The 26,532-nt window shown below is 38.5% G+C and overlaps 1 protein-coding gene across 1 annotated transcript in view; it reads left to right on the forward strand.

Moving 5' to 3' along the window:
* Positions 1-26,075, forward strand: part of PDE11A (phosphodiesterase 11A) — a 108,016-nt gene extending 81,941 nt beyond the window's left edge. The window contains exons 15-20 of the mRNA XM_066323308.1: positions 2,358-2,458; positions 6,226-6,303; positions 7,647-7,714; positions 10,701-10,771; positions 11,778-11,861; positions 25,271-26,075. Coding sequence (XP_066179405.1) covers positions 2,358-2,458; positions 6,226-6,303; positions 7,647-7,714; positions 10,701-10,771; positions 11,778-11,861; positions 25,271-25,432 — 564 coding nt within the window. The 3' untranslated portion in view covers positions 25,433-26,075. The remainder of the gene's footprint in view (positions 1-2,357; positions 2,459-6,225; positions 6,304-7,646; positions 7,715-10,700; positions 10,772-11,777; positions 11,862-25,270) is intronic.
* Positions 26,076-26,532: the final 457 nt, after the last annotated feature.

Below are 26,532 nucleotides of genomic sequence, written 5' to 3' on the forward strand. Positions count from 1 at the left end.
TACAGCGATTGGTTGCAACAAAATGCATTCAGTAAATATAAAACCAAAACTGCTGTTCCTGCAGCACAGCTGGGAGACCATAGCCTGATCTGCAGTAACTCCTGAAGAGATCTGGAATGTCTCCTGATCACAGACAAATGGGAACAGGGTGATGGCTTTACCTCTGTGTTCACATCCAGGGAGATTCGTCACAGAACTGCACCTTTAGTGTTTAGCTCCTTGATGTTATATTCAAAAAGTAAACATAGGAAAGGAGGGCACCAGCATGAGATTTAAACAGCTCAAGCCACTTAGCCTAGGCCAGCTCATCCAAAAGGTGATACTGGGAATTACATGGCTCCTATACTGCCAGGGAAAGGTGTATGAAAAAGCAGCATTTGAATGCTAAGCAGACTGGTTCAGAATAGGAAAAAAAAAAAGTGGTTTGGGTGGGGGGGTTTTGTTGTAGTTTTCCTCCTAAACTAGTGACACTGTTCAGTCTCTGGAAGAAGCTTTTTTGGAAAACAGTGAGTTCTCTAGCTCCTGAAATCATTATAATTGAATGTCTCAGGCTCAAGATACGAAGAACTGTGTAAAAGTTCATGTCAGTCTAGATGCTTTTCTTTGTCATTTCCAGCTTAAAAATCAAGAATTTTATGAAAAAAATATTTGGACTCTATTCTGGCTTCTTCCAGAGATGTAAAATATTACTTGAAATGCAAATCCTCACCTTTGATATTTCAGACAGCTTCTTCTCCAGGCCTTCATGTCTAAACCAGAAAATGAATGCTATGGAATTTTTATCCAACACATTCAGTTTGTTAATGGAACACAGTCCTGCTTGGTTTGGAATAAATGCAGATTTGGAACCTCCAATCTACTTAAAGAGAGATCTTCTGTTACCAGCTGAGCAATTGGTCTCTCTCAAATAAGCTGAAATATTCTATCCTTGCTACCTAGTATGTTCTATCACTTATTCAGATTTTGATCATATTGGACTGAGGGGCTATTTATCCTTTACTCTTTACATGCTAGCCTCAGTGTAAGTGACCGTGGGCTCTGTGGTCACATGGTTTTATACTCCATCAAACAGGTCAGAAAGGCAGTAGATATTACAGAATAACAAACAACTTGGTAAATTAGACCTGTTGCAAGAACTCCTCTATTTTCTTCTGAGTACCTTGGTTTTAATTTTTTTTAATAATGTTCAGATTCACAAAGTGTTCTTAATATTTAGCTGAAAGGGAGTAATTTTATGCATGGGCAATTATCTTTTTAGTCCAAAAGTTAGTTTCTCTTTTTAAAAAATGCCACCTCTACCTCACCAGACCTTGTCTCATACATGTCCTCATACCAGCATGACTATAGTAACCCTTTCGCTGGAAAATTCTTGGTTTTAAGGGCATTTTAATCTTCCTAATCAGTAGATGGCAGTGCATACTGAATGTGGGCACTACAGGACTAAATATCACCGAAGTAAGACTCTGTTCAGAAAGAACTTCAATATTGATGTAGGAGATTAGGAGGGGAAAGACCTGTAATAAGTTTATGTATGTTAATATATGTGACTATTGTCACAAAGATAATTTCTTCAGCTTACTTTCAGAGTTTTTCATTAATTTTGTTTCTTTCATCTTATTTTCTCAAGAATTTCACAGAGGAATTATAGGGTCTCTGTCCCTTTTGTTTTCAGAAATTCAGTTACAAAAGAACCTTCCCCCTCTCAAATAGCAACATGAAAAAAAAAAATTTCCTTTCATTTTGGCCATAGAGCATCTTTCAAACTCTTAATCCACAATCCCTCAAAAGGCAGCCACAAAGGGTATTTAAACTGCTTATAAAGTTGTGGTTCTTTAGCCTACATAGGCAATGGCTGAATACACTGTAGGACAAGACAGTAATGGGCAGAGTGAGCAAATGGGCTGCTTTGAATGAAAAACTGATTTAGTGTCCTTGACTGCTCTAACAGCAGTTTGTGTGCATGCAAGCAGCAGCACAGATAAATCTATTAGGATCACTACTCAAAAGCTCCAATATGCAGCTCCCCAAAACGTTTAATAAGATGAGAGATTGAAACGTATCCATAGTTTTTCCTCATAAACTGAGTCTGTGCAGGGTGAGAGCACAGAGTAAATCTTAACTCGACAGGCTATAATTTCAGTAGAGTTTAGAAAACATACCAGGTACTTGATAACAATCATCAACTCTTCTGCCTCAATGTAATCTCAGCAGTATTAACATTATTATTTTGTTGTAGTTTCACCGTGAATCAGAAAAGGCTTGTGTTACAGACAGACAGTAGACTAACAAGTTAGAAAACCTTTTAAAAACTTGTATTGATTGTTAGCCCTTTACCTCTTTTATCTCTTTCATTATAGGGTCACAACATCTTTGCTAACTTGTCCTCTAAGGACTACAGTGACCTTATGCAGCTTCTAAAGCAGTCAATACTGGCAACAGACCTCACTCTGTATTTTGAGTAAGTATTGGCATTTCTGGTATTTGATGAATGAAAATTCAAAGAACTTACTCTAATGACCTATTAAATACCAGTAAGGATACATAATATGAGAAATTAGTGTTTAGCTATGGTTGAAGAGGTTTAGTCTAATACTTAGTATCTTTTAGACTAATAGAAATATCTCAAGTGTCCAAGTAAGTTTTGCTTTAATGTGTAGCATGTAATCTGTATCAACCAAGAGCAAGTGAAATCCTAGGTTTATACTTCAAAGCAATCCCAGGAACCAGTTACAGCTCAGTCACATAATTTTGCTGTCCTTTCTATGATCATTTCTTTTGGCATCTAGAAAATTAGTGACATTTGAGAATTCTTTTCCACCATTTCAGCATTTCTAAACATGTATGCTAAGAAATACAGTATTTAGTTACAGACCCAGTTGTAGATGTAATGAAGCAGACACTTTGCTGCTTTGAAGACAAATTATGCCAATTCACATCACGTGATGAGAATAGGTCTTTAAAAGCTTAACTATGGAGAAGTACACTCAGATCTCTCTCATCCAGTTTTCTTCCTTTTCCTTGTTTGCAAAACAAATCTCAAAGTAGATTTCAAGTTGGGCCTATATTTCAAATATTGTTAATTATTATCAAGCTCATCCCAATGAGGATATGTGGAAGGATGATATTTGGTCATAGGAGTCATGGTGTCACCATCACACTGCACTTCTGACATCTGGCATTAGCCTGCAGCTTACTTAGGGGCAGAAGTGCTGGCAGATGTGCAGTTTCAGTGCACTGCCTTCCCAGTCTTGACAATAAGTCATCCTTAGGATTTTTTGTTTGGTGTCCATTAGTGTCCTATCCTGTCTGTCTTTCTGCCATGTCTCAAATGAAAGGATGAGACTACCAGGGGAAGTTTAGCTTAGATATTAGAGGAAAAAAAAATCACTAAAAGAGTGGCTAGATATTGGAATAAGTTTTCCATGGAGATGGTGGAGTCACCACCTCTAGAAGTATTAAAGAGTTGCCTTGATATGGTACTTAGGGGCAATATAGTTAAGGGGTGATTATGGTGGTGCTGAGATGAAGGTTAGACTTAATGACCTTGAAGGTCTCTTCCATTCTGTGGGCCACAGATCCTCTTGTCTCATCATAAATAAATGCTGCGGAAATGTTTTGTGCTCCCAAGGAGGGGATGAGTGACAGGGACTGAGAGATCAGCTGCCCTGGCACAGCTCCATGTGCTCCCCCTGCCAAGATCCTGGACATCCTGGAGAAGCCAGAGAGGGCTCATGGCAGTGCCTTGGGACAGACCCTGTTCAGACTCGGACGTGATGGAGCTCTCTTCCCTACCTGCCTTAGGCTGAAAAACTTACATGGCAAAGTTGTTTTTCTAGTTTTAATACAGAGAAATAATGTCCAGAAGAGATGTAACTGAACTGCAAGATTTTTTTTTTTTTTTACTTTCATTATTGATTTTTTTTTGCACTGCATGAATCAGAAGACTCTCAAGAAATGAGGTCTCTTTACTCAAAAGTCTGCAGATAAGTTATTTTTTTCTTGTGTTACTATGATTCATTAATGAGGTGGTAGCTATGCTAGTTTATTTCTAAAAGTGCCTGAAAATCACTCTCTAGAAACATTGGTGCTTTACATTTCTTAAAGCCACCCTATGTGAGCAGGTGTTTCTACACAAGTACCTAATTTGTTTTTTCAGTTTGTTACATCGTCAATATTTTTGTAGAGACGGGAATTCTCATATCAGTATTCTTAAAATAACTAAAGCTAATGATCACAAGCTCCAGGTAGCAAAACAGCAAAAAAACTGCAGGCAGAGCAAGGCTTTACTTTCCAGACTTTCTCAAGGCATTACTTTTACAAAAACAAACAAACAAACAGAAAGATCACTTTCACTGAAAGATCAGATGGGAAATATATTTGATTTTAGTTTATAAATCCAGATAATGACACTTGTAGATAATACAACAAGTAAAAGCACAGGACCAAAATTAAGTTTATGGAAATTCATTCAAATGATACCTTGATCCACTGGGCTGTAGAGCAAATGGATACATAGGAAAATAACCTCCCTTCGAGGCAAAATACAGCCAAAGGCAATGTTACTCAAAGACCCTGGAAAACTGTTCTAGTTCAGTTTGTTTCTGAAATTCTGTCATATTATACTTGCTTATCAATAGAAAACCTCTTAATTTTGGATACCAACAGAAGGAAATGTTAAATTGTTTCATCATACATGGCTGCTTTTCTCTGAGTTCAGTCCTTCCTACACTGAAACTTCTCTGTGGAGCTGGACTGCTACTTCTGTATCCATTTAAATGAATTTCAAAGAAAATCCTTAAAGGTTTATGCTAACATAAGGCCTTGAGAATCTCATTTTCAGTTACTGCTTATGGATCTCTACATTTTAAATTTGAATATTTTAGGTTTCTGGTGTGTCATCTTCCTGAACTTTCATCTTTAAACATTCTTGCCTTGTATGTCTTTGTCCAGAAGCATATTAATTGCTCGGAATATCCAATGCTTCAAAATGAAATCTTTTATTTCCCAAAGTATAAGGGATTAGATATCATCACACAGCCCTTTTATAGCCCTCTTCTAGCTGCTGTATAAAATCCATTATAGAAAGGCCTTACAGTAGGAGTGACTGGTCATATATATAACCATGACAGTCAGGGACCAAAATATTGCAACATTATCCACATAATGTTTTGTCCATTGACCAAAGGAGTGTTTCTGGAAGTGTACATCTCCTTGTGTCCAAATGTGTACTGGCTGCCATCAGACTGCACTGTCAATAATCACTGCTCAACATTTCAGTCTAGTTGGAGTAAACATAGAAAACACAAGACTGCAAACTCTCCTGTTTTATCTAACAACATTTCCTCTTGACAAAGAGCAGTCTTTGACTGTGAGACATAGGAGATGTCTCTGGACTGTCACTCAGTATATAGGTATTTATTTGTTTTCCAGCTTTGATGCTCAATATGTTGTGTCACTGAGGGAAAGTTGCTCCAATCTTTTGTTCCTCAACTTCTGCTATATCTTGAGCAGGATCAATTACATAATGTAGTCACACTGCAAGCAGTGAGAGCAGCTTGGAGTCTCAGTGCCATGAAAGATTACAGACTACGATGAGTCAGAATTTTGATTCTTAAAGGCGACAATCAAGCGTTAACACGTTCCGTCCATCTCACGTTTTGTCCCTGCTTGAGGACATGAAGGATGAGAAGACAAACCATGGGACCAAGCAGGGAGACCTAGTTTCCGGTCTATAAGAACTATGAACTCAAGACAGCAGCAGCTCCTGTGTGTCTCTGTTTCCTTCTGTGTGCTGGAAATTACAAGAATTTCACAGCTTTGAAAAAACCCTTCAGAATGCAGAAGTAAAAACCATTTTGCAGGGACAAGAAAACAGAAGCATGTGTGTATTTCTGGGGTGTTTTTATTGTCTGTCTGTCCATTGCTGTAGGTGAACATTTCATGCTTCCATGGAAGACTGAACATTTCAGAGCCATTCATTTCCTTATCTGTGGAGAGCATAAATCCAATATTGCTTTTACTAGGCAACTCTGACATTGATAACAGACATTTATAGAACATGTTCGGAAATTAGTATGTTTCGCTTAAATGGACTGTCAGTGTAACAGCCTTAACAATAATACATGAGGTGCAGTGATTCTGTATCACACAGAGAACTGTGTTTCTGCCGCAGTGCTGCCCTGGAAATGTCTTGTTTCCTTCTCTGACAATCTGGTTTTTTTGCAGGAGAAGGACAGAGTTTTTTGAACTTGTCAGTAAAGGTGGTTACGATTGGAATATGGAAAACCACCGAGAAATATTTCGGTAAGCACTGTTTTTTCTTGCTTTCTGGTTATTTCAAAGTGTAGCCATATTTGTTAAAGGAATTTCATGTAATGTGGACTGAAGGCTTAGAATAACAAGAGAAAGTATGGTATGATTTTTAAACAATAGCAAACAGCTGGGATTAATCAACATCACTTCACCTTCTCCATTTTTATTTCTCCTACACACTCAGTCCTGTTTTCTTTCCTTTCTCCCAGCCTCACCAGTTCCTGTTTAGCCCTTCTGCTCTTTTTCTAGAAAGTATCAATATTCTGCCTCTCTGCACAAAGATCTTTCCTGTCTCTTTCCCCAAGCTCTCTTCCTCTCATCTGTCTTTTTTCACTGGCCCTGCATTTCTCCGCTCTTCCAGTCTGTACCTGGGAATTTTCATATACAGAGTACTCTTCCAGCCCTCAAGAGTGCCCTGAGCATGCATCCTATGGAAAACCTCAGACATTGTGGGTGGTTTGAGTAGATCACACTTTGTAGACAATAAAATGTGTATATTTGCATATGCATGCCTGATTAGGTCTCATTTTATCTGAAATTTCATTAAAATTCTGTTATCTTTTGGTCTTTTAACAAAATATTGGCCATTTTCTATTTTCCATACCATTTCACCCATTCCTAATTTTAGATTCAGGCAATATATTTGATGCTTCATTTTCAGTGCCCTTGTTCTTCATTTAAACTTTCTTAGACTTTTATCTGCATCATGTACTGTACATAAACGCTTTCTACAGCTGAATGGCTTCTTTCTCCTAATGCATATAAAACATGGTTGTAGCTGGGTATTAAACTACAGTGGAACCGTATAGCTCATAGTAAATCTTCAATTTTTATTGTAGATGAGCAGTAGAAACTGCTTAAACAGTGTCTGGGATGCCTCCTGTGATTATAGGCTCTCTTGCTACAGCAGTCACTTACAAATAGGCATATAAATTAATCCAGTTGCAGGTGTTATTATGTAATAATACCCTTACTTATATCATGTGAAGCACATGCTTTCTAATATATTATAGGTATTAATGTAAGTAGTGTTAGAAGTATTGCAAAATTAGCAGTTACTCCCTTGCAATATCATTTCTTTTCCAGTGTGCAATGCACAATACCAAAATTCATCATTTTATGACCTGCAACACATTAGGTTTCCGAGGCACAATTGTAATGTAAAAGCCATGCTGATGGCTAAGATTTCAAACATGTCATTCTTTCCTGGAGGAAAAGAAGGTGCCAGGGCTGACATTTTATATACATATTATTTATTTATGCATCCAGAGCAGAGTTGTTTAGAAATTTAACAAAGGTTGATTCAGCTTGTATTGTTCATTTCTGTTTTTCAGATCAATGCTAATGACAGCCTGTGACCTTGGAGCTGTGACCAAACCGTGGGAGATTTCAAGACAGGCAAGTCATGATTAATAGCAGGGCTGGGAGGAGGCGGGACTGGCAGGACAATATTCCCAGGGCCCTGGCTTACAAGGGACCAAAACTGGAATCAATTTACAGCGGTATTAATGCTATAAAAAAATAGCAGGGGGTTTCTGCAAAAAATAGTTTATTGCATAATCTTTCCCTGTACACATACTAGTGTGTACATCTGGCTTTACAACCCCTCCTCTTGCTAACATTTTAAATCCATATCCAAAAATGGATGGATTAAACAAAAAAAAAAAAAAAAAAAAAAAAAAAAAAAAAAAAAAAAAAAAAAAAAAAGGCATTTAGCCACATATAGCCGCATTTACTTGTTTCATCCCAAAGTTTTGCTTGGCAGTGGCAGAGTCTTCTCTAGATCAAAGATATCGACAGATTTTCTGCAAATTTTCATTAGGATAAAATCTTTAGTATATATGATAAAAGAAATGTATTCATTTTCTTAAGAATGTTGCAAAACTCCAAGTGTAATATAGGGCTTTCTTTAACATCCTGTACCTAGAAACCAATAAATAAAAATTCAGGGTTCTGCTGCTGCTGAGTAGGCTCTTTAGAAATATACATAAAAAATGGATCCAGCATTGGCAAACAATATGAGAAAACAACCTGTCCCAAAACACTTGTCCTTTGCCCCATGATTTTTTCCTCTTCTAGACATCCTTCTCTACCCAGAAACCATCCTTAATATTTCCAGTATCCATGCTAGTCATTCTCTGTCCTTCACTGAGGCCCAGAACAAGCCAGTAGAAGACAGACTGTGTCAGGTTTTGGACAAATTGACAGCATAAAGAATATACCAGTGCAGCTGGGTTTGGGTACATGCCTGGAGGAAGTTTGGTGTAACAGCAAGTAATGGTTATAAAGGCGGAATGAAAAAGAGAAAGCTAGATAACTAGTGATGCAGGAGCAGCCAGATTCCTTGCACAAGGAAGTAATAGAAGCTGAAAGGGATCTATGGAAGTTACATGCCCATCAACTGAATAAAAAAGATTTATGGGGGATAAAGCTGAGGCTTCACCCCAGCTCTCAGTTTTGCCAGATGAGTCTTTTTGCTTTATCAGCAGACTGTGACAAAAGTTCTTCTAAGGCTGCTGCTCTACTTGGCCAGAATATGGTCACCTTGCATGGAAATCAGGAAAACTGCTTCTATCCTGCAGTGGGAAATTGAATAACAAGATTTTTCGGTGCCACCTGGCCACTGCTGCAATGTGTGCAATCCCTCCTCATTTTTCCTCCTTAACCCAATTAGTTTCTGCATTTTCATTGACAGCCAAATGTCAGGTAGGGTCTGCTTTCCTAGTTGTGAATCTTTGTGCTATGCTGCTGAATTAATGCTGGAGTCTCTGGTAAACAGGGAATTTTTATACCTATCACTCTTGAGATCTACAGGTGAAAAGTCTCCTGCAGCTTAGTTATACAGGTTTATTTTACACTGAAAGATCCAGTCTGGGATATCTTGAAACATTACCTGGTTGAGCAGAAGTGCTAATAAGTCCACAGAGGCAAAACAGGAAATAGCTGAACCTTAACTGTGCCACAAGAGAAAAACCAAATATAGTTGAAACAAAAGGAATAAAGGCCACGTGTAAGATGTAAAAATTCAGGAAGAGAAGATTGAAACAGATAAAAAGAGAGACAAAGGGACATAAGGAGAACAGGATCAAAATGGCACTGAGGGACAGGGTTGATACTATGTCTTGATTATTTTTATACAATAAATACACATATACAATAATACACTTAGCAAACCCTTAATTACTACTAAGTTGTTCGATTAGTCCTCCATCTGGAATATTGATCCAGAATTTTATTAATGTACTGGATTGCATACATAATAAAGTTCCAAACTGTGAGAGGCTGGATTCAAGAGGACTTTATAACATCACCTACTTCCAATTTATTTTGGTACTCCTTATTTCAACTACAACAAGCTTAGCATTTGTGAATGTTACCTACCATGCAGTTGCTAAAGCAAGAAATTTTGAGACTTTATGAAGTACAGGGTCTCTGCTTAGTTTACCCTCTTGTGCATTGGCATTACAAAATAATTTTCTAGTTTAAAAACTATACACTGGCATGACAGGAGATTTTGTATATGAATGCCTCTTTAGTGGATTGGCTTCCAGTTTCTTTTGCATCTCAAGATGCTGCATGTGCTTACCTTCAAGGTCTTGCACATGAGAGGAATACAGTACTATATTGGAACTGCTTACTGTTTGACTCCCTAAAATTCCTGTGGTTTCCACAACTAAGTTTATTTTTAAGTCTTGTTTTCTTCTAAGGAACACAAACCTCCGCAGTGAATAGAACATCTTCATTCTCTAAAGTCAGAAAGATGCATTCTAACTTCAACCTATCACTTCGTGATTTTAAATCAAGATGATCATCACAGTCTGAGTTCATACTTAGATATCCAGATCCTATTGTGATGAGTCATGGGGAAAAAAGTAAAGCCTAGTGAGGGAAAAAACCCTTTATGAATTCATATTACATTAAAACAACAGAGGGTATTGGTTAATTGATTTTCTTTGATAAGCAAAATTGTTATTATAGGGCAACAACCTGTAAGTAACCAGAGAGCTCTTGCATGTTTTACAAAGCATTTTTAGAAACATAATAGTGGATGCCAAAAAAGAGCTATCATTTTCTGGTTTGGTTTCACTTCTTGAGTAAGTTGCTTATAACTGCATCGAGTGCTACCTTGGCAGTGCAATGTAAGTCCCTAAGTCAACTCCCTATCAAAAAGGGATAAGTCCCTTTGCCTAACTGTGGCTGTTAATTCCCCCTGTATGCCCAGTCCCAAAAACTATATGAACACATGCCTGATGTCAGTCCTGTAAGTGAGGTTACTCACTTCTTTACAGCTAAGCACAGGCTGAAGTCATGGTCTGAGCAAAAACTCATTATCCTGAAAATTATGTAACGAGAACTCTGATCTTTATCATGATTTTTATTTTAGGCAGCTGAGCTGGTAACCAGTGAATTCTTTGAACAAGGAGACAGAGAAAGATCTGAACTCAAACTCACCCCTTCAGTAAGTTTTTATCACTTCTGAAATAGTTACTAACTTAAATAAAGTAAGAAAATAGCATTGGGCTCATTCAGAAAAATGAATTGTATTTTGTACATAAAGAGAAACCTTAGAATAAATAAAAGCTCTGTCCAGTAAGAGTATGTATTTATAACCATATATAAAAGCTCTCCAGTCAACACAGTCATTTTTGCATTGAGCCCTTTTACCTGTTTTCTGTATCTGTTGCTAAGGTTATCCTATCAGTGAATTTTCTAAGCAGCAGGTGTTTGGTTTAACACACAGAATTGAACTAAAAAAATCACAGCTACCTGTGGAAATCAAAATTGTCAGATTTCCTTTATGTTGCAGCTGTATATCTGTGTTATTTGAAATGCATTTCTATAAATATACATGTAAATATACTACTGTGATGGAATAGATAAAATGGAATTGAATGGAATAAAGGCAGATGGGTATGAAGTGTCAAACAAGAACAAGGAAAGTTCAATAGAGATTTTCACTGAACAATTAGAAGAAAAGGCCTTATCAGGTTGAATAACTCAAAATGTTCAGCTGCCATTATCTAGAGGCAACAGGAGAAGGGTAACAGAAAGTATTCTAAAGAATTTGACTAGGAGGAAGAGAGCCAACCCAGATCCATCACTGTTTTGCTGAGCTAAAAAACCCTATGTAAGAACAGAGAAAATTCTACTCAAAGGTATCTGCTTTACATTCCTACAGGTGGTTATTTTCCAGCTCAGCTCCAACTGTGGAGCATTTATTTTACACTACAAAATTATAAAACACAAACACATTCAGCCTAAAAGTTTCAAAACAGAATTGAAAAGAAACAATTTATTTTTCATGCTAAGCAAAGCAGTAGGAAGACAGCTGCAAAGATTGATTATGGTTTACAAAGTATTCTGGTTGTGAGAATTTGATCATAGCTGCAAAGTGCTGGATGATACGTCTGTAAAATACTCCAGTGTAATTAAAGCATGACAGTTTTGTTTCCTTCTCAATTCAGGCCATTTTTGATCGGAACAGGAAGCATGAACTACCCAGGTTGCAGCTTGAGTGGATTGATAGCATCTGCATGCCATTGTATGAGGTAATTTTGACTTACTGCTCCTGTAGAGTCCAGAGGAGATGTTCTTGTCTCTCTAGGGAAAAAGAGTTAGCTTTCAGAGCAGCCCTGAAGGCTATTTGAACTTCTGTCTTATTTTGACTTTACCAGAAGTTAGAATTCCATGAAGAAATCTTCAGATTCGCTGAATCTGTCTGTAAGTATCTGTAATGTCTGTAAATTCCTATTTAAGTTATAAAAGCTGGTAGGGCAATTGTTTACTTTATTATGTTTGAGACTAACTGATTCTCATCATGGTGAGGTATGGAGTGCTAGAGAGACAGTCTCAGTAGGTGCTGTCAAATTTGTCCAAATCTGTGTAATGCAAAAGGAAACTCAAGCCTGAACCTTTGCACTTTCTTCTGGCACCTTCCCAAACTGTTATGGGGCCCTCTAGACCAAGCCTTTAGGGTCAGTGACAAACAATTTGTTGTTTAACCTGTGCTATTTTACTCAGAGTTTACTCTTTTAATGGTGCTTCTACACAGAGTGCCTGGGTTGTTGGCACATGGTGTGTGAGTGCCCAAGTACTCCTTTCTTAAGGCTAGAGATAACCACAGTATCATTAAGGTTGGAAGATATCTCTAAGATCATCGAGTCCAACCATTAATCTGACACTGCCAGGTCCACATTAAACCATATGCCTGAGCACCACATCTACAGGTTTTTTGAACACTTCCAGGGACGGTGATTCCACCACTTCCCTGGGCAGCCTGTTCCAATGCCTGACCGCCATTTCACAAGCTATTTCTTCCTATCAGAACAATGCTTCTGCCTTTTTGGATTAAACAGCTTCAGGATTTGACTGAAACCACCCAGACTGCCTTATGCCACCAAAGACTGACTGGCCACTGATATATGAGAAAACAGGAGGATGTTCTCATTCAGCACCTTTGGGGAATTGCAATAAGTTCTTCCTATTCCCACTGCACCCTAAACAGCCTAAGACCTCAAAGCAATGAATGGGTCAGTGTTGATACACAGCAATAATAGCTCCCATGTTAACAAGAAAATCATCACCTTGTGCCTGAATGTAGCTTCCCTACACACAAATAAAAATGGATTGGCAGTTCCTTTCATTTTATAGACCAGATATAAAACCAATACCATACAGCAAGTACGTAATAAGGCCCAAAAGAGGAACAATGTGCCCTCTTCCCTCTATACCTTGTGGCATCTGAGGCTGCCAGCATGAAAATAATGAAATGACTACCCAGCAGCAATGGCAATTCCTCTTGTGTGACACAGAGAGCAGGCACTTGTGTAAGCAGCAAGCCAAGCTGCTGCTTTGCCAAGAGGTCCCGTCCCTTTCTAAGGTCAGTCTTTGTCCTGATGAAATAAACTACAGCCACCATTTTCAAACAATTAAGGCAAAGCAAGCACAGAAGAAGAATATACACATATATTGTTTAAAAGACCGAGACCGTTTTGGACAATATGGGGGAGGGACAATGGACACTGATCTTAGACAGACACTCTTTAAAAATAATGTTCCTTTCATAACATAGCTCATATTTCACCAGAGCGCATATTATACCAGAATTCATTATTTCTAATAGCATCTGTAATCCAAAAATGTACAGTAAGGCAGGAAGGGCTGATAATCAGCCCATCCTCTGCATGTGGAAACTACATCTGAGCACTAAAGCTCTGGTTAGTTAGCTCCATCTTAGCAGGAGATCTCTGGGGAATATATTCACATCTGATTTCCCTGCTTTCCACTGTGTTTGCATCATGCTGTGCAGCCATTAGCCTGCTGCTCAACAGCTTAAAAAAAGAGACACCATCAAACCTGGAAGTCATAGCAGCACCAGCCTTAGGGGTAAACAGAAAACTTGATGCCATAGTATCACACTGCAGGAGATTCTCTCTTCAGTGTGGAGCCAAGTTTTAATTTTCATATCCAGCTTAATCAAACTTCAATACACATATCCCATCAGCAGAGTATTCAGGCATTGTAAATCCACTGTTCAGGGCTGGCTGAACACTACAACTTTGGCCATATCCTAGATTTTGGGTTGATGAGTTTTTTACATTCTTTAAAATCCTTGCCATTGCAGTACATCGCAAGAGGTGCATGTGGGGAGAGAACAGGTTATATCATTTCAAATGCAATATAAAGAGATGCAGTAGCAGCTGATAAATCAGTAAAATATTAGCAGTACTCCTATAGCTCACTATCACAGCTCTTAGAAAAACCACGTTTGAAAAAACCCACAAACATCTGACACTCATTTTCAAAATTACCAAATAATACCAAATTACAACATTAAACCATAGAGAACAAAATCAAGGCTTTTGTATTTATTTTTTGCCATGATATTGATTAGAAATCCTGAATCCATGTGGGATTCCATAGCATCCAGAGCCCCAACGGGAATGCTGTGCAGAATGCGCCAGTCCCTGCCAATGCAGTTGCTAGAGCAGGACCTAATGCTGTGCCCTGTGTTATTTCACACGCACACAGAGCAGAGATGATCCCAGCAACCACTGAATGCTGGCAACTCCCATTAAAGTCTTCGTGAGATCAGCAGAGCTCCCTGAAATTGTCTGCTCAAAGTAAATCCCAAGAGCAGGCTATTCCTGGCAGCTGAGGACATCGGAAGTATGCAGTACTAAAGGAACTTCACAGCCCAGACTTCAGGAGTGCTGTGATAACATCCCAGTGCCTCTCACAGTACCAGAGCAAACTGTATCCTCTCTGCAGTCCAAACCTATGAACTAGGCTACACCAGAGTGCCCACAAGGAATGGCTCATACTTAAAACAATGTATAGATTTTGCAGCACATTTTAGTTATGGCTTTTCTAGACTTATCTTTTTTTCTTCAGTTCTGAAACATGCTTTGTGGAGATTTGGCTCTATCTGCTCTGCTTTCTGTATTCCCTGAAGGCAGCTCAAGACAACTCACTTGGAGGTGCAGTAATTCTCCCACATAAAGGGCAATGAAGTCTCCTTTATTGGGGAATACATATCACATCCCTCTGCTTACCTGGCTAGGACTGTCCCTGAGTTTGGACCCTTTTAGGGAGAAGGTTTACGAGTGACTAGCAAATCAACAAGATCTATGCAACTTCCATTAGCAGTCCTGTTTGACTGCCCCTTGGAATGCCCATCCCACCCAGAAGAAAGTCAGTGCTACACAAAATGTACTACACCATGAGCTACTGTTAAGACTGAAGGTGGCTATAGCTATATATATTTTAAAAAAATTAATATCTGGAATTATGCACAGTTTCCCCATATGCAGGTGTCTAAATCCAAAACCTCTGTGCTTGCTCTGTAAACCTGAGTGCTCCTGGCACAAGGTAAGCCACAGCTCTGCTCCCTTGCTCTCTCCCCTATCTGCTGCCCAATGTAGGAATCAAGTCACTTCCAATTTCATATCTTAGTAATCAAATCCATTTCCTTCACACTGTGGATCAAAGGTCTGTGAAGATAAAAGGATACCAATTTTTTGTTCATTGCATTTTATTACACTTAGGACATTATAATTTTATTATTTACTTTTTTTGTTACTGTAGTGATCTCAGAGTATTTTTATGTAACAGTGGAGCTTTTGCCTTGAGTAGCAGAACAGCAATCCACTTACACTGAATATCAGATTTTAGGGGCTTTAGTTACACTTTACTGCATTACATTTGCTCTTCATTCAAAACTGACAGTAAGAAAAGCATTTATCAATAGAGAAGAGAAACAAGCTTATTAGAATAATAATTTCTAAAGAAAAATGCACTTCTTTGAAACTGCAGAGTTTTCAAACCTTCTAATGTAGCTTCAGTATAAAATAATCAATCCCTTGTTTTGCTAGAATATCTTATAAAGAGGAAGTACATGCAACTAAAGCAGAAAATTTGAAGCATTCCACTGAAAATTAAACACTGAGGCTTTGCTGACAGCTATGTTCACACAGAGAAAGTATTCTGTACTTATTTATAAATGTTTGTGTAACAGGAAACAGAATTTTGATCATTGAGACAAATTACCTCTCTGACCCTCCAGTAAAGAGATGCTAAGAATTTCAACACTAAGAAATTTCTCTTCTGGATTGTCATTTGTGTCTTACCCAAGACAGGATCAGTCACAGATTTTTCCCAACTTAGATTAGATTTCTCTGTGGGGAGCACACAGAGTGGGAGAGTGAAGATCTGACTCTTTTAAATCTTTATATTTCTCACAAACAACATCAAAGCTTCAGCGATTCACATCAAACAAAAGATGCTAACAGAAACCCAGCTCTGTTCAGGGCATTGTTAGGCAGAGACAGTAACGCTATGAATAGCAGGGCCAAAGGCCATGCACTCTGCTTCTGGGCAGATAAATACATAGTCAGGTACTCAGTGACAATGACAGCAGCTATTTAAATTTAAGGGAGATGTCTTTGTGGAAGATAAAGAAGCTCATGGCTTTTACAACTTATGCGTGCCTGAGATTGCCCTGCTCACCTCTACCTTGGTGCTCCCTTGAACTGCTCCATTTTAGTGCTCTTTTTAGAGCTATTCAGGATTTTCTTGGGTATTGAGAACTTCAAGCATATAATAGTATCTACAGAATTGAATTTGCATTAGTCCATCCAAGATTCTAGGGGGAACCTGGGAAGAGTAGAAATATTCGACCTAGCAAGTACTTTAAGTGTTTTGAATGGAATGTGGAGGGACAGATTCCTTCTTCATCACACTGTTTGAAGTACTTGGAAAGAAATGTAATCCTTCTGTCTGCAACTCCAAGAGCTCTGATATACCTACCTTCCTACAGAAAATAATGTCTGGCCTTGTAATTAAATCTATTTGTTGTCTATGATAATGTAGCTGCAAAAGCATCTATTCTTTAACTTACCATCTATTCTAAACTTAGATTAAATGTACAGGGTGTCATAAATGGTAGAGCCTCTACAAAGTACAGAAAAAATACACAGAAATCTTTAACAGTCATGGCTTTCTATGTTTTAACTTCTCTGGTTCAAGAGCTGACTTTGATACTCGAATTGAAAGTACATACACACACCGTGATTTGTTTTTCCAAAGGTACATACTCTACTTGAAATTATTACACAGGAGATTAACATCTCCTTTGCAAAGAATGTTAAAAAGGAGTTCTTCAACAGTCAAGCTTACACTGCTATATCCTGATGCAGCCTTTCCTCAGTTACCACTTCTATTCCTTTCCCTCTGTCCTTCAATTACAATTTTGCATGATGAAATACTGTATGAGAAATTCAGGATTTGCACGACTCCTCTCAGAAGCCCTGCCTGTCCAGAATGGACTGCATGGCTTGGCTTAGTCCTTACCCAGGAAAGAGTCACTGGATGCAGCCAAAACAATGACTTCTTCCTTTGGATGTTTCTGTTCTGTCTATACAATAAGGACCAAAAACTTCTAAAATTATTTAACCAAGAAGACTTTAACTGTATGACCCTTTTGGAAATGGTTTTCCATCACTGACCCATACCTGGGATTGTTGATACAAAAGTCAGGGCACTGCTCTTATATTTTAAGTTAGCAACTAGTCAGGGAGCAGGGAACTCACTAGCTGTTCACCATGCACATATATAGACAGTCCATGAAACATGTTCATAAGTTGTTAAGTGTTGTAACAAAAAAAAAAATCAAGACTAAGCTGTTCAGAAAGATCTATTCAATGGAAGCAATTTGATCAGCTTTGTGGGATTCTCACTGAAGACAGCTTTTCCTTTGTAGCATGTTGAAGGAGAGGAGGCTAACTTTCAATAGATCCTAAAGAATACCATAAAGATGCACACTTTTGGCAGGGTTTATTTCTGACATTTGATTTGGACAGAGAGAGTGAGAAATAAAGCATTCACGCTTCCTGAGAGTGCCTAGCTGACAAGGATTAGTAAGGCACATCAGTCTGGGATGCAGTTTGTGATACCAGGGACTGAAGCAGATTAAACAGATGTTGGCAGATCAAATTAGTCTCCCTCTCTGTTGAAATCCAGTGGGTAATATTAACCAAGGAAGAGCAGGTGCAACATATTCTGCTGTGTTTGTAAGAAATTTGCTTCAGAGGAAACTTAATCAGGCCAAATGCCAGTGCTGGGGGAAGCTGGTAGCTAAGGATTATGTTAGGAATAAGGTTTGGACCAGAGAAAAGATTTTTGGCACATTACAAGGATCTCTCTGTAGCCTTGAAGTAGAACTTAAGTAGGCTCAGCACTTTTCTTGCTTTGTTTCTTGTCTCCTAATGATGAATGTAAATGAGGCCACCCAGAATGAATTCTCTGGAACTTTCAGAAAACTCAGCTACTATCCCTGTATTAAAACTTCCAGTAACAGAATAAGCATTGCCAAATTATTTTTCTTACCTATTGACCTTAATCTGACAAGTACCTTGTCTGCTACTTTCTTACTAACAGAAAAGGTTAAGAAGAGCAATGCAAGAAAGAAAAACCAAGAAAAGAAGAAAGAAGGATTTTATTTGCAATTTCCATATAAGTTCATCACTATTGCACAGTATAATATGGAAAAGCATAGTTTTTGTGGTTTCAGAGCAAAGGGGGTTTTTTTGTCTGTGACTATCACGAGCATCTTTTTACAAAAGCTGCAAGGATCCTGATCTTCTTTTTCTACTTCCTGAGAACAGGGAGGGTTTTGGTTTGCCTTTGAAAATTAAAATATTATTTTTGCTATGATCTTCATAACTTGGTGAGATTATTGAACATTGTATTACAATTACCAATTTTAAGAATTTACAAGTATCTCCAGAATGTTTAGAAGAGGCAGCAGAAAAGAGTATTTTTTTTCCTTCAGACAAGAGTACTTCAGCTTACTTCTGAGTTATCTTATGTCAAAACAGTCTCAGCTGAAAGGGCAGTTCATCAACAAAGGTATTTGGGAGAAGACAGGGAAACAAACATTCCCCATTGACTTCAGTGAAGCTAAGTTTCACTAAAGGCTTTCACCCTAATCTGTGAAAAAACTGAATCATTCATAATATTACAATTCCTCTTGCTGTTTTACTTAGCATTATCTGTCCGATGTGCTGTGAAGGACATGGCAGTTGTGTATGGAAACATATATAAAGATCTGAGGAAGCTGGCAGAAAAGTTGGCAAGTAAGGTAGAAGAAACAGCCAATAGAGGGAACTCAAATTGTACAGCAAATCTGAAAGGAGATGAATGGATAATTTAACAGCCATTCAGTTTTCAAGAAAGACAGAGCACAAACTACATTGCATCCGAAAAGGACCAGAAATTATGATGGATGAAGCACTTCAAGTAAGTGTTTAACACAACAGAATCACAGTTGCCTGCAGAATTCCCAGCTGAGGGTAAATTCAAAGAACTAAATCGGCATATGAGACTGATAGGATTTGAAGAATTTTTCAAAATCCATTTAATAGCAAGGCAGAAGACATTGATCAGCTGCTTGGTTAAAATGTTGAAAGGGAAGGAGTTAGAAACATTGTGTCTCTCACACGTTCTAGATGTAGAATCAAAACCATAAACAGCAGAGCTAAATAAGAAGTTGTTTATGAAATAATAACTCTTCTGAGCAAACCCTTGGTTTCATAAAATTGTAATGAACAATAGATGAATCCTTTGCAACTGAAGCAATACATCACTAGAGCTACTTCAGTTGGTCCCATTTCTTCAGAACCACTCTCCCTTTGGCAGCATAAAGCACAGGATATTGGTTGAAACACATTTTGCTACCAGGAGCTCTGTACATACTTTCCTCCCTGAAGTACCCAGCACATTTTACCAAGGGTTAATCTTCCTTTATAATCATCCCTCTGTAGTTTTCTTCCAAAGAAGTACAGTATTATTCTTGCCACTGTACCATCACCAGAAAGATGCTTAACATTAATTCACAGTGGAAGAGCAGAATACTTGTGCATGTATTAGATTCCTTTCCAGTCACAACTGGCTTCTATCCACTAACAATCTTTAGAGAGAAGATAAAAGAAACTCCTGTTTTCTATATGGGAAAATAGTAATATATTCATTTCATCTAGTTACAATTTTAGGCATCAGAAAAAAAATTCCCTGGCAGAAATAAAAAAGTAATCCACTAATGAATTATGTATGTGATGACCCGGACCCTTCCTCATTAAGCCCTAAAAGGAATAAAGTCCCCTTCAACAACAAGGAGATTGCAATAAATATTTTTTCATGAACTCAAACCCTCGCACAAATGTTGTACTTTTTGTAGAACATAATGATTAAATACAGTCCTGAATCAGTAGGGCAAAAAATTAATTCATATACACACACAGTCAAGGGTTCATAGAAGTTAATCCCTACATCTTCTCTGTATCACTTTATCTTCTGTATTCTACTATGAAAGGTAGAATTCTAGCAATTTGGAGGGGGTTAGTATATGGGCATATATACAGAAATACTTTTGGGTTTTTAAAACAATTTCCATCAAGTATTTGTATTATGAAGATAAAATCTGTGGATGACTGCAGCACAGGTTCCCTTTTATCTAATCTGAAGTTCAAGGACTTTCAGATAGATGGTTCACCTTTGGCCTATGTATTCTCATGTGAAAGCTACTTCAGCAAAACTCAGGAGTCCAATTCAGCTTTGCTGTAACTGGTCATGACTCTCTTGACTTCAACAATGCTTCATATGCTTACACCAAGTCTGAATTTATCCCCATGGTTTCTCGGTCACTGGTCCTCCCTTCCAACCAAGAAACTGCCTACATAATAAAAGTGATTCATTAGAAACCACTGGGTTCCAAAGTAGAGTGAACACCGAGACCTATAACTTTTTTATATGTGCTCAGTCATAAAAATGAATTTATATGGTCTTATTCCATAAACTCACTTTACAAATATTAGCCCCGCAACCATACTTTCATGAGCTGTAATCTTGTCAAAGCTCGTAAGTTAAGCAAGGTCAGAATTGGTCAATATTTGGATGAGAATCTCTGGCAGGGAGGGGGCAAAAAGATAAGTATATACTCTGGAAGTCCTGTGGTGTTTGTAAGTTTGGACATATTATGCTCCTCTTTAAAGAGATTTGGTACTAGTCTTAGACTACAACAAAATTTTGTATTTGCTTTAGCAATAGTTTAGCCTTTGAACACATCTGTGCTGCATCTTGGCAGTCTTGCTAATATCCTTCCCCAGAGATGAAGGTGATGTAGCACATGAAGTCTTTTTCCCCTCACACCCCACTTCAACCCAGGAAATTGGTACCCAGAGGTACAAATGCCTCTACTGCTCCCCATCACTCTCTCCCTGAAAGGGTTTGCTTCTACTACTACTGTTTCTGCATTCTATATGCTTTACCTACCAAAATGTACATCTCTATACACAGGGAAAGGAAAAAAACCCCAAACCACTCTGCCCTCCTTACCTTCTCCCATAAATAACTTCCTCTGAGCATCTTATGCTCTTCCCCATTTTGAACTCTTCCTTCAGGCAGCCCTGCCCCTGTCCCAGCTGCACACAATGTATTGTTGAAGTGCCTTTAACCTTTTCTTGTGCGAAGGAGCTTATATGTAAGCAGAACTTGGGAAAGAATGCTGTGGGCAGAGTGGTACACAGTCCCAAAAGATACCTAAATAATTGAAGGTGTTAAGAAAAAGACACTGCTATAAAGCAACTTTCTGACAAACAGCTTAGTTGCACAGCTGAGGAAATACATGGATGCAGAACGGAACTGCAAACCTCTCTGGCTTTTCCTAATGCTGAAGGAGGCAGTGCCTCCCCCAGGCTTTATCACTCTGCGACTAAGAACAGCTTTCACAGTAAAGGGGATAGAATGGGGAAGGTCACCAATCCTGTACCTACTGCTGTGTAACAAGGCAGCTGCACTGCAGTGGAAGGACTGCAAGTGGGCAGAGACAGGAACTCCCCCAGGCAGGAGTTCCCTCTCCCCCAGCCCAGCTGCCTGCCAGCTCCCAGCCCGCCTGCTGCACCAAGCAGGGATGAGGAACTGGGTGTTCTGCAGCTACTGAGTTTATGTGGAGGTATCCCATATCAGATAGCTGGTGAAGACCAAGCCTCTTCCTAGGAAGGCAAGTAATAAATAAGGCATTAAGAACCTAGACAGCAAATTAGACAGATCACTAGCAAAGCTGTTTGTCAGAGGCATGCACCAAAAAGAGTGGCATGGAGGAGCAGTACATCAAGAGGTTCTCATGCAGTAAAATGGGAAGGGAAAACTGCAACCAGGAGGTGGAAAATCCTGACAAGGCTACAGCCAAATAAACTTAAAGAGCTTTGGGAATAAATTGGAGGTTTAATCCGGATCAGGAACAGGTGCAATGGATGTAATTCAGTAAATGGTCCAGACCCTGCCAGAAGGGAAAGAAATGTGTTGCTTTTGAGATAATTTCCCAGAAGCTTCATAAAAGCAAATTGATTACTGGAGTTTAATAATTAAAACAGGGCCAGATATATAGTAATCAAATGAGTTTTTAATTACATCTCAAGAAGAAATAAAATCCAATTTGTGCACTTTGTATCAGGGAAGCCCTACTGAAATGCTTTGGTAGCTGGAAAAAATAAAATAAAAGCTAATTTCCATAGGAATTATAGTAGTCTGTTTAATTAAAAGACTAGATCAGAATGAAAAAGTCCCAAAGTGAAAGGATACTAAATACAGAAGCACTGGTTCAAACATCAAATCAATGTCTGAATAAAGACATTTTATAGACCAAGTGCAAAATCTGCACTGTCAAGTATCACTAAGCTAAATTAATGTGTAACAAAATAAAGTTTCTTAAAATTACACTATATATTTTGTACATATTCCATTGAATTAATTGCTGGTGCTATGGTAAAAATTAATATCAAAGACATGGTTTATTCTTTCTTAAATACTCCTTATAATCTATTTCATCAAAGTTAATGTAAGCAGTTAACCATTCTTGTTATTTACCTGGTAGCCTCTGTTGCACCTAGGTTATTAGACTCTAATGTCCGCTTAGATCCATACTTTGAAGAAATATATGTGTGTTTACTTACAGATTTAAAATATGTTTACAGCTCATAAGGTAACAGTGATTACCACAGAACTGTGGGGATGCTTCCTGAATCTATTCCCAGCCTGCTTGGGCTCCTGGGTCCCTGCTGTAGTGGATGAAAAGCTAATTGCTGTAAGCACCTCGAGCCCTCGCAGTCATCCTGGCACAGTACGTGACAGGGCTGTCTCCTGCCATAAGCCATGGCAGATGCCAAGGCCTGGAGGGACAGGCACAGCAGGAGGTCATGCCCAGACCTCTGCAATTGCTCCCTGGCACTAGGCTGCAAAACATCACGGTCTTGTGGTCAGTCTTGGCAAAAAAAGCAAGGTTACAGAAAGGACAGACACGGTCGAGAGCTGCACAGCCACACTGAGACAGAGTCTGCAGTCCCAGTGGACTCCATCTTCTCTATGCTGCCTGTAGCTGCTAAAGGTTCCTGGGTATAATGTTTATATATATATACATATATATGTGTGCATGTATGGTATATACACTGTGTGTCTATATATATATGTATTACAGGTATAGTCTATACTGCATTTTGTACTTACAGATTCTGGGGCTGACAGGATGTGAGTGCAGAACACCTTTGTGCTTAGAGAGGTTTGAAGCATACTGATTTTTAAACAGTGATTTAAACACTAGGCTGTTTGCTTATATATTTATTATTTATTTATTTATTTATTTATTTTAATCTAAGGTCTATATTGGAAAAATACCTCACAAAAACTTTTTGAAGCATCTCATGTGCTGTCTCTAGACACTGAGCTGGCAGTGGTAATGCAGGTGCTAACGGTAATGGCAGTGAGCTTTTCAGATACTTTCAGTTGTTTATAATGCATTACTGCCCCTCTGTTTTAGACTCTGCCAAATCAGTGTAAAGGAATACACAACTGTCTGAAATAACAATGTAAAAATGTAGAATTGTGAGACATGCTGATGGGAATGTTTAAAGTCCTTATCCATTCTATAAAATGAATGACCATCAGCAGCAAGCAATGCTTTATGGGGCAAGAGACTGCAGTGAACCCTCTTACCCCAGGCCCCAGATTGCAAAACTATCTGCCCAGTCTGAGCCATACTCTTAGATAATAATTTCAAGTGGATTTGATTCAAGTTCCAGCTTCTTCCTCATGATGTGATTTTTCATAAGTGCTGAGCATTCATATTTCCTACCGAAGTCAACTGAAACTGCAAGTTTTCAGCACATCTTAAAATCAGGCCATTAACCCTTAATTATCATATAATAGCTCAATTAAAAATCTACAAAGACTTGCATCAAGCCAAGCTCCCATGGCATGCCAAGCTAGCTATAAAAAAATCCAGGTTTTTTAGTGGTATCCAGGCTCTGGGGACCATTTAAAGCAGTTGCTGTTAACCCTGCTATTTAAAGCAAAAACTGATCAACTGCAAAGGTACTTGCTTTCCTTTCATTTTCTTATAATTTCCTGGATTTTTAGAATAACAGCTTTTGCTGTCTTCTTTGTCCGTTTTGGTTTTTTTTTAATCTGGCACCAATCCTTTCTTTCCAACAAAAACATAGTTTCCATGCTATAGGAGAAAGCATGCTGCCCAGCTCTTAGCAAAAGCCATTGCTTGGTAATCAGAAAAGCTGCAAAAGAACAATCCTCTGTCCTGAAAGGACACATTACATGACCACTTGGGAGGCAACTGGTTAACCCTTTCCTGACATCCACTGCTGCTGTTAATTTCTGTCTCCCTCTAATACAGATACAAAACCAAGTGAAGGACTTGTGGTCTTTGCACATAAGTAGGTGGTATTAAAGGGTAAGGTAAAATAAGCCTGTGGCAAAGATGTGCAGAAATTCCATAATTTGGGGGTATATTCAAAGACAGATGAAACCAGATTAAAGATTCTTACTGGCCTCTGTAAGCTTCAGACTGGGTATGTAGAGAAGAGATGATTTCAGTGCAACCTCAAAGAAAGCTCATTTATATTTCTTTAATTTGAGCACACACTAATTGTTTTTTCTGCCGTCTTGGGAAAGGACAGTACTGTTGTGGTTTAGCCATCTATAGGAAAAAAGAATCTAGCACAAGGAAGCTTTGTCCAGCTTGTCATCCAGCCAGTGAACCTTCCTGCTCATAGATGCCATAGCTGGTAGCCTCTAGCACTTGGGGATCCCTCGGAAGGACTATCTTTAAGGATTGTAAGAAAGCTAAAGTACTTGAGCAGCATCTCTGCCATCTTATGTGCCTTTTTTCACATTTCTGGTGGTTTAAAGCCTTACATGAATCCAGTTAGATAGACAAAGAGAACTCAATAGGAACAATAAATTTACCTCCACAGGTATTTACAGCTGGGAGCGAGGAGGGTAAGGGGCATAGTGCAGATTAAACTCTCTTTTTCCCCTGTTATACCACGTCCTTAAAAGGAGTGGATATACTGTCAGTATTTTTTCTCTCATCTTCTTTTTAATCTTCTTCCAGTGTCTAGTGAAGCTGAATGTGAAACTGAAGCCTATGTTGGACTCTGTGGCAGTAAATAGAGGTAAATGGGAGGAGCTGCACCAAAAAAGACTTCCTTCTCAGGCGGCATCCTTGTCCTCCTTTTCCTCTAGCTTCACCGTGTCTCTCAAAGACATAAATTAAGCCTGCAAATATCAGTGTCACTTTACAATAAGAGCTGTCTGAAAGGTCTTCATAAGCTTATACCCACCATTTTTTAAGAAATGCTTTCCCAGACATGCTTAATTGATGGGATATTATCCTGACAGCAGCGTAGTGTGCTTTTCCTGGAAGGCTTAGTGGGACTAACAGAAGGCTGCAGTGGGATTGCGCTGGTGTCTGGAGCGACACGGAACGCTGAACAGAAGAGGCGTTCATTCAGCTCCACTACATTTCAACTGCTGCTGTAAAAATCTCTAAAGCTGACAACAGACTGAAATATAAGAACTCGCAGCTTAATAAAATTAATAATACAGAGCGAGACTGGGATGCAAGCTGGCCAATTCATATGCAAGGAGCTGCAGAAAACAGAATAGTGTGTAATTACATTGTTGTTTTGCATCTCTTCAGTACATGTTATGAATCAATTATGCCTGCTTTTGTGATGCTCCTCTCTTACTCTCCCTCCTCTTTTATGCCTGAATGTTCTGAAAAGCCTGCTTTGTATTCTGAAGAAGTATTTTTTTACAACAAAGCTTCTTAGTGATTGATCAGGGCCTTTAGAATTGCCTACCTTTGCTACATTTAAAAACAAACTTTATTATCTTTAAAACACCAAGCTGTCCCTTCTTCCCTGAGAAATTCATATTAACAGTGCAGCAAATTTTTCAGCAAGAGGAAGTTTGCATAAAGGCAAAATATTGCATGGTAATTTTAGAGTGGGGTTTTTTTCCTTTTAAAAAATGCTCTTGTAACACATTCATTTTTAAAAAAATTAAGAGTGTCGCCTAAGGAAAAGATTAAATTTTTTTTGAAAATAGAAATACAAATAAAAAAAGGATTCTGTTGCTTTGTGCTTCAGGTTTATATTACATTGAAAAGCAGACCATGGATAAGCCTTTCTAGTATAATTTTCAGTTGAAATTAGTATTTTGAAATGGTGGAGAGGTAGAATATCATCACACTGGACTGACTACCCCTTACCCTCTTGCAGTTCTCTCAGTGCAATTTCAAATGCTATTACTATAGGTAGCACAGCACTAGTCAAGGATCACAAGCATCTGTGGTAAAGGTGTCCCTGAAAA

The sequence above is a fragment of the Sylvia atricapilla genome, chromosome 7 (assembly GCF_009819655.1).
Source record: "Sylvia atricapilla isolate bSylAtr1 chromosome 7, bSylAtr1.pri, whole genome shotgun sequence".
Classification (NCBI taxonomy): domain Eukaryota; kingdom Metazoa; phylum Chordata; class Aves; order Passeriformes; family Sylviidae; genus Sylvia; species Sylvia atricapilla.